This window comes from Salvelinus sp. IW2-2015, unplaced genomic scaffold (assembly GCF_002910315.2).
Source record: "Salvelinus sp. IW2-2015 unplaced genomic scaffold, ASM291031v2 Un_scaffold4875, whole genome shotgun sequence".
NCBI lineage: Eukaryota > Metazoa > Chordata > Actinopteri > Salmoniformes > Salmonidae > Salvelinus > Salvelinus sp. IW2-2015.
In genome coordinates, this window is record NW_019946144.1 from 57087 (window position 1) to 69865 (window position 12779).

A 12779-nucleotide genomic window follows, 5' to 3' on the forward strand; every position below is an offset into this window, starting at 1 on the left:
CTGATGGAAGGAGGTTTTCACTCAAAATCTCACGATACATGGCCCCATTCATTCTTCCTTTACACGGATCATCGTCCTGGTCCCTTTGCAGAAAAACAGCCCCAAAGCATGATGTTTCCACCCCCATGCTTCACAGTAGGTATGGTGTTCTTTGGATGCAACTCAGCATCTTTTGTCCTCCAAACACGACGAGTTGAGTTTTTACCAAAAGTATATTTTTGGTTTCATCTGACCATATGACATTCTCCCAATCTTCTTCTGGATCATCCAAATGCTCTCTAGCAAACTTCAGACGGGCCTGGACATGTACTGGCTTAAGCAGGGGGACACGTCTTGCACTGCATGGATTTGAGTCCCTGGCGGCGTAGTGTGTTACTGATGGTAGGCTTTGTTACTTTGGTCCCAGCTCTCTGCAGGTCATTCACTAGGTCCCCCGTGTGGTTCTGGGATTTTTGCTCACCGTTCTTGTGATCATTTTGACCCCACGGGGTGAGATCTTGCGTGGAGCCCCAGATCGAGGGAGATTATCAGTGGTCTTGTATGTCTTCCATTTCCTAATAATTGCTCCCACAGTTGATTTCTTCAAACCAAGCTGCTTACCTATTGCAGATTCAGTCTTCCCAGCCTGGTGCAGGTCTACAATTTTGTTTCTGGTGTACTTTGACAGCTCTTTGGTCTTGGCCATAGTGGAGTTTGGAGTGTGACTGTTTGAGGTTGTGGACAGGTGTCTTTTATACTGATAACAAGTTCAAACAGGTGCCATTAATACAGGTAACGAGTGGAGACAGAGGAGCCTCTTAAAGAAGAAGTTACAGGTCTGTGAGAGCCAGAAATCTTGCTTGTTTGTAGGTGACCAAATACTTATTTTCAACCATAATTTGCAAATAAATTCATTAAAAATCTACAATGTGATTTTCTGGATTTTTTCTTCTCATTTTGTCTGTCATAGTTGAAGTGTACCTATGATGAAAATTACAGGCCTCTCTCATCTTTTTAAGTGGGAGAACTTGCACAATTGGTGGCTGACTAAATACTTTTTTGCCCCACTGTATATATTTATATGATGGATCAAACATTTCATTACCCACATATTATAATAAATAAGTGATAAATACTTTGTTGAGGGAAATGTACTTGATTCGACTGTGATATGTTGTTGTCTCACCTAACTATGTTAAGATTAATGCACTAATTGTAAGTCGCTCTGTATAATAAAATCAGCTAAATCAGATTTCCAAACTCGGTCCTGGGTCCACCCCTGCATGCACGTTTCGTTTTTTGCCGTAGCACTACACAGCTGAATCAAAGAACCAGCACATCCTCAAGCATTCATTAATTGAATAAGCTATGTAGTGCTGGGGGAAAAACAAAACGTGCATCCAGGCCGGGGGGGGGGGCGCTGTGCTAAATCACAAAAATGTTATTGTGATTATATTTGCATGGTGACAGGACAAAACTTGGTGTCTAGGTGACTTGAACTGGTCTTCAAAATTTCACAAATGATATCTTGAGGTTTATCAACATTGCTAAAATCACCTCTTTAGAAATGAAGTGAATCTCTGCCACGTAGTTGGAGTCAGTCATATTGGCCTCCACCTGGATGATGACTGATGTGCATGCGCCAACAGTCCCTGAGGGCAGCAAGGTCTTCACCCCCAAAATGGCATTCATCAGTGAGCTCTTACCAGCTCCTGACCTCCCAAATACACCAACAACAACTTTGTCGTCAATGATGGCATCCAAAGCTGAGATTTTTTCCCTGTTAACAGTGAATCACAGAAAAGCAATGTCACACTAAAAATGCAATTAATTGACTTGAGGTCTATCTATACATAAACGGTAGAAAGCAGAGGGGTGTACTACATAGTGGGATAGAGGAGTTAGCAAGCTAACTTTGGTCAACTCTGAATTCAACTTGGGATAACCGTTGACACTGTGGCTCACCTTTTAGCCAGGTATGTTTCTATGACAATGAATCCTTAAGCTCTTACAGTACCTGCTCCGGGGCAGGCTAACTCCAATGTATGCTAAATAAAGTTTCTGAGGATAGAGTTATATTTTTCAGCGGAACAATTGCACAAAATGTGACGGGATTCAGGAAGGTGGGCGTTTGATGCTAGTTCCCACTTCACAGGAGGGACGTTTAAAAAATACATTTTAAAACTACATGCAAGTGATCTGTAAATATGAGTAAAAGGGTTAAATTACGAGCCTAGATTACCAAGAGAAAAAACTAAGCTATATAGGGAGCAAGACAGGATTCTTCCAAGGTTGCCATGATTGGCTGAGATAATGGAGCGTCTGGACATGCCGAGAGATGAGTTCTAATTGGTCTGCCATGTCACAGTGTCACGTTCTGTCCATAGTTTCTTGTGTGTTTTACTTGTTTTAGTGTTGGTCAGGACGTGAGCTGGGTGGGCATTCTATGTTGTGTGTCTAGTTTGTCTGTTTCTATGTTTGGCCTAATATGGTTCTCAATCAGAGGCAGGTGTTTTGTGTTGTCTCTGATTGGGAATCATATTTAGGTGGCTTGTTTTGTGTTGGGGTTTGTGGGTGGTTGTTTCCTGTCTATGTGTTCGTTTCACCAGAGAGGACTGTTTCGGTTTGCCACGTTTGTTATTATTGTATTGTTGTAAGTGTTCACAGTTTCGTTTATTAAACATGTTGAGCACTGGCTATGCTGCGTGTTGGTCTGATCCCTGCTACACCTCCTCTTCAGACGAAGAGGAGGAAGGCTGCCGTTACACACAGGCTTCTGTCTATAACAGAATGGGGGCTTCCCAGGTCAGTACATAGATCATATTTGCAACGGCAAAAGTGTTGCTATAGCTTTCAACAACATTGCTGCCCTGCATTTAACTGGTGCTATCGACAAAATTCAGTTGGAGAAAGTTGTGAGCCACTACTTTCTGGAGAACAATGCCAGGCTGACTCTCTTTGACTCTGAAAATACTGTAAATCAGATGAGGAAATCCCTGACTTGGGCTAACATTAGACCTAGTTGGTTAGCTTTACCTGCAGATTCCCACTGCATAATTTCATGCATGGTGGCTTGCTAAGTGTATGACAATCAGTTTGCATTGCTATACGCAGGGATTCAAACTCGTCACTTTTGGGAGATATTCACCGCTGTGATCTCAATGGGAACACTTTGCCTACCCGGTACGGAGGGCAGCTGAATCAAGTGCAGGTACCTCCAACAGCGCAAGACGAATTTAAAGAAAAAGGAAAGCAAGGCTTTAAAGTTGGCTTTTCTACAGACTAGGAATGCTTTGAAGATCGCAATCGACCAGTTGGTGACCACTGCTGTAAACCATAAATTGGGATTATGGTTCAGGAACTTGTTTAGTTAGCTAGCTAAACAAAGGAGACAAAAGAGAGCCATACACAAAGAGACCTGTTCACATGTGAATTCTTAAAGAGATGGGTGGGGCTAAGACTTAAGAGAATGTGAACAATTCTGAATGGCTTTCCAAAAGGTGTTCAGTGTTCCTGAGTGGTCCCGTGTCAGTCCTGACTTAAATTTGCTTGAAAATCAGAGATGATTTGAGTACTGTTGTCCATCAATGATTCCCAACTGAATTTACTGAGCTTGAGGAATTTCTATATTTTTTTCATTCACTTTGAGCATAAGAGTAGGTTGTGTAGATCGGTAGGAAAAAAAAAAATGTAATCACTTTTTAGATTTAATTTTAAGGCAGCAAAATGCGAAAACTTTGGGGTGTGTAGACTTTCACTAGGCACTGTATGTATTTTCTTGAAGAATGAATGGGAATATAATTAATTTAAATGTCAAAAATCGATGTATCAACTTTTTGAAGAATACAAGTACACTTACCTTAAATAACCAATGAAATCCATGTTTGCAAATGGAGGTGACACCTTGTCTAGCCTGCTAAGGACTTTTCCAATGCCCTCTTTGGCCACTTTTATGACATCCATCTCTATACACACACACACACACACACACACACACACACACACACACACACACACACCACAACACACACACACACAAACAAACACACCACAACACACACACACACACACACACACACACACACACACACACACACACACACACACACACACACACACACACACACACACACACACACACACACACACACAATGAGTTTACAATGTAATAATTGTATTACGCTATGGTATAATTTTTTTACATCGGGTTTACTGTTTTTTCTTAAAGTAGCTATTACAACGATTATATCTTACCGAGGGTAGGTGTTGCTGCAGTTCCCTTTGCTATGGCACAAAGGCGTTTATTACCTTCCCTGCCCTGATCATTTGAAGTAGAGGGGTCATCAGACCCTCTTTTGTGGCCTGAGAGAGAATCACAATCACTCAATGTTCAAGAAGATCCATCATCTGTCCAAGAAAGTCAGTATTTCTTTCATGGTAGGTGCCTGTACACCATTTATCTCAATATAATATACATTGGACATCAAGAAGTTATTATAGACATATTAATCTACATCTTAGATTTTCATGTACCTTGGGTAGGCATGATTGGACACCGTCCGGGGCTTAGACTGAAAAAGAAAAAATAAATTAACTGATTATGGTGATGAAAACAGAGATAATAAATTCTAATCCCACAGAAAACGTATATTCACAGGAAACAGTCATTATCTGATTTCAGTGGAGGGTCCTTAGAGGAGGACCATCATACTCAGTGGAGGGTCCTTAGAGGAGGACCATCATACTCAGTGGAGGGTCCTTAGAGGAGGACCATCATACTCAGTGGAGGTCCTTAGAGGAGGACCATCATACTCAGTGGAGGGTCCTTAGAGGAGGACCATCATACTCAGTGGAGGGTCCTTAGAGGAGGACCATCATACTCAGTGGAGGTCCTTAGAGGGGGACCATCATACTCAGTGGAGGGTCCTTAGAGGAGGAATATACAGTATAGAGGTCGACCGATTAATCGGAATGGCCGATTAATTAGGGCCGATTTAAAGTTTTCATAACAATTGGAAATCGGTAATTTTGGACGCCGATTTTGCCGAATTTAAAAAAAAAAGAATGTTATTTAACTAGCAAGTCAGTTAAGAACACATTCTTATTTTCAATGACGGCCTAGGAACGGTAGGTTAACTGCCTTTGTCAGGGGCAGAACGACAGATTTTTACCTTGTCTGCTCAGGGATTCAATCTTGCAACATTACGGTTAACTTCTAGTTCCTCCCAAACCCGGATCCGGGAGCACCCCCCACAGTAAAAAAGCTGACTAGCATAGCCTATATGCGCTCCAAGTAAATACTAGCATCTAAATATCATTAAATCACAAGTCCAAGACACCAGATGAAAGATACACTTCTTGTGAATCCAGACATCATTTCTGATTTTTAAAATGTTTTACAGGGAAGACACAATATGTAAATCTATAGCTAACCACGTTAGCAAAAGACACCACTTTTTTTACTCCACCATTTTTTTACTCCATCAGTAGCTATCACTAATTCGACTAAATAAAGATATATATAGCCACTAACCAAGAAACAACTTCATAAGATGACAGTCTGAATACATATTTATGGTATAGCATATGTTTTTTTAGAAAAATTTGCATTTTTCAGGTATAAATCATAGTTTACCATTGCAGCCACTATCACAAAACTCACCAAAGCGACTAGAATAACTACAGAGAGCAACGTGTATTACCTAATTACTCATATAAAACATTTCTTAAAAATACACCAGCGTACAGCAATTGAAAGACACAGATCTTGTGAATCCAGACAATATTTCAGATTTTCTAAGTGTTTTACAGCGAAACAACAATATATCGTTATATTAGCATACCACATGAGCTAACATCACCCAGTATTGATTCAAGGCAAAAAGAGCGATAACGTTATCACCACCAAAATATATTAATTTTTTCACTAACCTTCTCAGAATTCTTCAGATGACAGTCCTGTAACATCATATTACACAATGCATATAGAGTTTGTTCGAAAATGTGCATATTTAGCATCACAAATCGTGGATATGCAATGTAATCAGTCAAAACATGGCATGCATTCTGGTCGGCGCCATCTTGGAAAGGCACCTAAGTTTACGATTATTTATCGATTAGATTGACTAAAAAAATACAGGTTGGACAGCTAATGAAAGATGCATTAGTTATTAATGCAACCGCTGAGTTAGATTTTTAAAATTAACGTTACTAGACATACAGTGTGCGTTACAGCCAGACTAGTGACGCAATAATGGCCGACAAATGCGTTTACATTTTTCCACATAAATACGGAATAAAATCATAAATAGCTCTTACTTTTGGACGAGCTTCCATCAGAATCTTGGGCAAGTTGTCCTTTGTCCAAAAGAATCGTTGCTTTGTTGTAAAACGTTCCTCTTCAACTTCGGAACTATCAGCTAACAATAGCTACGTGGCACACACATGTCCAAATCCTCAAAGCGCATTACTACGAAAATTCGAAAATAGCAATATACTCGCATAAACTGATAAAATCGGTTTAAAATAACTTCGTTATGATGTTTCTAACACCTATATCGAAATTAAATCACAGACGGATATATCTTAGGGCGATAACGAGAGCTTTTGAGCATGCCATTCTGATGTCTCTCTTGCGCCTTGATGAGCGTCCAAAAACGGACATGTCACTCCATGGCCTTTTATAAACTCTGAAGAAATACATAGAGACTCCATTCCACTTCTCATTGGTTACTGACATCCAGGGGAAGGCGGGTGCAGTTCATTTCGACCCATAGGGCACACACAGAGCTTTAAACTGATCTGAGAACAGTTTTCTGACCTAGAGATTGTTTTCTATCCAATAGTAATAATAATATGCATTATTGTACGAGCAAGAATTGAGTACGAGGCAGTTTAATTTGGAAATGTAAAAAAAAAAATAGTGCTAACAGCTCCCCCTATTGACAAAAGGTAGTCCAACGCTCTAACCACCTGCCTCACGAGGAGCCCGCCTGTTACGCGAATGCAGTAAGAAGCCAAGGTAAGTTGCTAGCTAGCATTAAACTTATCTTATAAAAAACAATCAATCAATCATAATCACTTGTTATAACTACCATGGTTGATGATATTACTAGTTTATCTAGCGTGTCCTGCGTTGCATATAATCGATGCAGTGCGCATTCGCGAAAAAGGACTGTCGTTGCTCCAACGTGTACCTAACCATAAACATCAATACCTTTCTTAAAATCAATACACAGAAGCATATATTTTTTAAACCTGCATATTTTAGCTAAAAGAAATCCAGGTTAGCAGGCAACATAAACCAGGTGAAATTGGTCACTTCTCGTGCGTTCATTGCACACAGAGTCAGGGTATATGCAACAGTTTTGGCCGCCTGGCTCATTGCGAACTAATTTGCCAGAATTTACGTAATTATGACATAACATTGAAGGTTGTACAATGTAACAGGAATATTTAGACTGATGGATGCCACCATTAGATAAAATACAGAACGGTTCCGTATTTCACTGAAAGAATAAACGTTTTGTTTTCGAGATGATAGTTTCCGGATTCGACCATATTAATGACCTAAGGCTCGTATTTCTGTGTGTTATTATGTTATAATTAAGTCTATGATTTGATATTTGATAGAGCAGTCTGACTGAGCGATGGTAGGCAGCAGCAGGCTCATAAGCATTCATTCATACAGCACTTTCGTGCGTTTGCCAGCAGCTCTTCGCTGTGCTTCAAACATGAGCTGTTTATGACTTCAAGCCTATCAACTCCCGAGATTAGGCTGGTGTAACCGATTGGAAATGGCTAGCTAGTTAGCGGGATGCGCGCTAATAGCGTTTCAAACGTCACTCGCTCTGAGACTTGGAGTAGTTTGTTCCCCTTGCTCTTGCATGGGTAACGCTGCTTCGAGGGTGGCTGTTGTCGATGTGTTCCTGGTTCGAGCCCAGGTAGCGGCGAGAGAGAGGGGGAACTATACTGTTACACTGGCAATACTAAAGTGCCTATAAGAACATCCAATAGTCAAAGGTATATGAAATACAAATCGTTATAGAGAGAAATAGTCCTATAACTCCTATAATAACTACAACCTAAAACTTCTTACCTGGGAATATTGAAGACTCATGTTAAAAGGAACCACCAGCTTTCATATGTTCTCATGTTCTGAGCAAGGAACTTAAACGTTAGCTTCTTTTTACATGGCACATATTGCAATTTTACTTTCTTCTCCAACACTTTGTTTTTGCATTATTTAAACCAAATTGAACATGTTTCATTATTTATTTGAGGCTAAATTGATTTTATTGATGTATTATATTAAGTTAAAATAAGTGTTCATTCAGTATTGTTGTAATTGTCATTACTACAAATAAATAAATTGCCGATTAATCGGTATCGGCTTGTTTTGGTCCTCCAATAATCGGTATCAGTGTTGAAAAATCACAATCGGTAGACCTCTAATACAGTACCAGTCAAAAGGTTTGGACATACCTACTCATTCAAGCGCTTTTCTTATTTTTTTTACTATTTTCTACATTGTAGAATACTAGTGAAGACATCAAAATTATGAAATAACTTATATGGAGTGTTTAAACAAATCAAAAGATATTTCATATTTTAAATTCTTCAAGTAGCCACCCTTTGCTTTGATGACAACTTTGCACACTCTTGGCATTCTCTCAACCAGCTTTGTGAGGAATGCTTTTCCAACAGTCTTGAAGGAGTTTCCACATATGCTGAGTGTTACATCCGTCGATAAATGAAGACCAAGGTGCAGCGTGGTAGGCGTACATTTTCTTTATTAAAATGTTCCACAAAAAACACCTCCACGAACGAAAAGCTTAGGAGTGCAACCCATGCAACAAAGACAAGATCCCACAACTGAAGGTGGGAAAAAGGGCTGCCTAAGTATGATCCCCAATCAGAGACAACGATAGACAGCTGCCTCTGATTGGGAACCATACTCGGCCAACAAAGAAATATAAACATAGATTTCCCACCCTAGTCACACCCTGACTACCAAATAGAGAATTAAAGGATCTCTAAGGTCAGGGTGTGACACTGAGCACTTGTTGGCTGCTTTTCCTTCACTCTGCGGTCCAACTCATCCCAAACCATCTCAATAGGTTGAGGTTGGGTGATTTGTGGAGGCCAGGTCATCTGATTCACACTCCATCACTCTCCTCTTCTTGGTCAATAGACCTTACACAGCCTGGAGGTGTTGTTTTGGGTCATTGTACTGTTGAAAAACAAATGATTAGTCCCCACAAAGCGGCAGAACCAGGGATGGGATGGCGTATCACTGCAGAATGCTGTGGTAGACATGCTGGTTAAGTGTGCCTTGAATTCAAAATAAATCAGAGACCGTGTCACCAGCAAAGCACCCCCACACCATCACACATCCTCCGTCATGCTTCACAGTGGGAACCAAACATGCAGAGATTATGCGTTCACCTACTCTCACAAAGAGTCTCACAAAGACACGGCAGTTGGAACCAAAAATCTCAAATTTGCATTCATCAGACCAAAGGACAGATTTCCACCGGTCTAATGTCCATTGCTCGTGTTTCTTGGCCCAACCAAGTATCTTCTTATTATTAGTGTCCTTTAGTAGTGGTTTCTTTAAAGCAATTCGACCATGCAGGCCTGATTCATGTAGTCTCCTCTGAACAGTTGATGTTGAGATATGTCTGTTACTTGAACTCTGTGAAGGATTTATTTGGGCTGCAATCTGATGTGCAGTTAACTCTAATGAACTTATCCTCTGTAGCAGAGGTGACTCTAGGTCTTCCTTTCCTGTGGCAGTACTCATGAAAGCCAGTTTCATCATAGCATTTGATGGTTTTTGCGACTGCACTTGAGGAAACTTTTAAAATTCTTGAAATGTTCCATATTGACTGATTTTCATGTCTCAAAGTAATGATGGACTGTCGTTTCTCTTTGCTTATTTGAGCTGTTCTTGCCATAATATGGACTGTGTCTTTTTCCAAATAGGTCTAATTTTTGTATACCACCCCTTCCTTGTCACAACACAACTGACTCGCTCAAATATATTAAGGAAAGAAATTCCACTAATTAACTTTTAACAAGGAACACCTGTTAATTGAAATCCATTCCAGGTGACTACCTCATGAAGCTGGATGAGAGAATGCCAAAAGTGTGCAAAGCTGTCATCAAGGCAAAGGGTGGCTACCTTGAAGAACCTTAAATATAAAATATACACTTTAGTGGTTACTACATGATTCCATATGTGTTATTTTATAATTTTGATGTCTTCACTATTTATCTACAATGTAGAAAATACTACAAGTAAAGAAAAACCATGGAATGAGTACTGTAGATGTGTCCAAAATTTTGGCTGGTATACTGTATATATTTTTTTTTACACATATTTAACCATTTTTTGGGGTGGCACAAATCTACCTCAATACTTCCATAAGTCCCTTGGGGCTTGTGGAGGTTGTAGAGCAAAACTTGTTTGTGAGGAGACCGATTTTCGGGGTGTCTCATGGTCTGACAAACACTGTTGTAGCTCGGCCGCCTTCCACAGCAGATGCGGAAGGCCGAAAGAGACGGATATCTCTAGCTTAAACTGACAGATTTTGATGATGAGCAAAACTCATGAATATGATTACATGTCCAATATTAGCAGGCAGTGTTTAGACTGTCCACTTTGAAGAGCTGAGACAGAATGACTATATAAGGAATGGAACATATAGGACCAGGGCCTGCTACCATTATAACCTATACAGCTGTCAGATGTGGGAGTTAACAAGCAAGAACTGAGATGGAAAGATAATGGTGGAGAAAGGTCAAGAGGAGTTATTTTAGTATAGAGGGAAGGGATTCCATACGTTAAGTAAAGACAGAATACTTTAAAGGCAGGGCTATGGGATTAGAGAATTTAGCTGTTCCATGGAATTGCTCGGCTTTGTTATGATTGTGATAAAGTCTAATTGAATCTACAAGTTCCGGTATCTGTGCAATTATTTGACTCAATGTTTTTCCACAACAGATGTTACTTAGATTGATGCACTGGTGGATCAATAGACTGAGGGGTTTAATCAGCTTCTTGATATGCCACATCTGTCAGGTGGATGGATTATCTTGGAAAAGGAGAAACGCTCACTAACAGGGGTGTAATAAAAAAATAAGCTTGGTAGCACTTTACTTGAGACCAAGTGTCATAACACGTCATGACACAGTCATAACTATGCCCTAGTATGTCATAACAGTTGACATAACTTGTCAAAACTTGTTATATGGACATACCACTGTCATTCCACATATATTTAGACCTGTTGTATTATATATTGTGTTATTTTATGGCTGGATATGACTCCTACAGAAGAGTGTCACAACCCACAAAACCTGCCACACAAGGCAAATCATTCCATTACACCATAGCCTACTTGTCAACAGTATGTTGATGTTGTATACCTTTTTTTATTGACCATATTAAATTGTAATTGCTCACACATTGATGTCAAACAAGTAAAGTATAGTGTATTTTCTACAAGTTTTTTCATAAAGTGTATTTTCTACCAGTTTTTTAAAATATGATGAAAAAAACATGGCTGTAAAGAATTCATTACAACAATCAACAAAGCATTAAAGAAACAAAATTTCAAACAAAAGGAAACTTCTTGGCAGGGAAAAATACTACTTTGAGTGAATGTGGGTTTTGACACTCTTAGGTAGGTATCATAACCAGCCATAAAATAATGCAACATATTTCACCACAGATGTAAATATATGGGCCATGACAGTGCTATGACCATATCATGACAGGTTATGACAAGTTGTCAGCTTGTAGCGGTATTTATTAGAGAGGGGTAAAGATAAAGATTTTGTTCGGGCGCCAGGCAGGTATTAACCATGCCGAAAGGAAAAGAGTAGAATAGAGAGAGTACCACTACCAGACCCACACACATCAACAGAAGAGACTGCCTAGAGTGTAGCCTGTTTACCAGATAGCCAGCGGATAGAAAAAAGAATACACACCCTATAGATCCCACATCACAGGACAGGGGTAACCCCATCAAGAATACCTCATACACTAATAATAATAATAATAATTATAATAATAAATGTGGGGGGTGTTCATAGACACAACAAGGGCCTTAAAAATGTCCACAATCTTCTTGGCCACATGTCATTAGTACACCCCACCTCAATACAGTTCAAATAACAATACACAACTTGCAAGCAACCTCCCTTTTACCTAAAGTGTCCACCCAAATACTTCTGGCAGGGCAATAATAGTCCAGCTCTAATGAAAGTCAATGGGAAGTGCATTTGAAAAATAGAAAGTCTGTTGCAGGGTAAAGCACTGGAACGATAGAGGGAAGAGAAAGAGAACAAGAGAGATCTTAGCTGTGGTCTTCAGGCGTACCGGTGTACTGTCTGACTGTCAGATGATTTGTTGGTTTGTATGTCAAAGCTTCGCAACAATGTTGCTACTAATCCATGCGATCCATAACCGGCGCGTTCCCAAACGATAACAACCACGACCTAGAGCGGTCACACCGATGATTGAGTTAAATACTTTATAAACTACATACGCTGAAAACAAACAAAACTTCTGCAGCATAGCACACACAATCAAACTGTCGTGCCAACCAAGAGCTCCTCCCCAAAGAGCTGAACGAGCTGTCTTTATTTCCTTATTGCCGATGCGCTCTTAAAGTGGCAGCGCACGGTGAAGGCTCCGTGCAGGATTTCGCCACAAGCTGTTATGACACATTATGACATGGTTATGACACTAGGTGTCACATAAAGTGGGTCCAACACTTTACATGTTGTGT

General features: G+C 39.9%; 1 protein-coding gene across 3 annotated transcripts in view; it reads right to left on the bottom strand.

Moving 5' to 3' along the window:
- LOC112077732 (nuclear GTPase SLIP-GC) overlaps window positions 1-12480 on the bottom strand; it is a 28069-nt gene extending 15589 nt beyond the window's left edge. The window contains exons 1-5 of one of the 3 annotated variants that reach the window (XM_070441813.1): window positions 12197-12345; window positions 4513-4550; window positions 4234-4341; window positions 3839-3944; window positions 1537-1759 (exon numbers count right to left, since the gene is read on the bottom strand). In XM_070441813.1, the coding sequence (XP_070297914.1) occupies window positions 1537-1759; window positions 3839-3944; window positions 4234-4341; window positions 4513-4550; window positions 12197-12270 (549 nt within the window). In that variant the 5' untranslated portion in view covers window positions 12271-12345. Of the gene's footprint in view, window positions 1-1536; window positions 1760-3838; window positions 3945-4233; window positions 4342-4512; window positions 4551-12196; window positions 12347-12367 lie in introns of those variants that run through there. The other 2 variants (XM_070441814.1, XM_024144192.2) reach the window with 2 other exon arrangements.
- Between the last annotated feature and the right edge of the window lie 299 nt (window positions 12481-12779).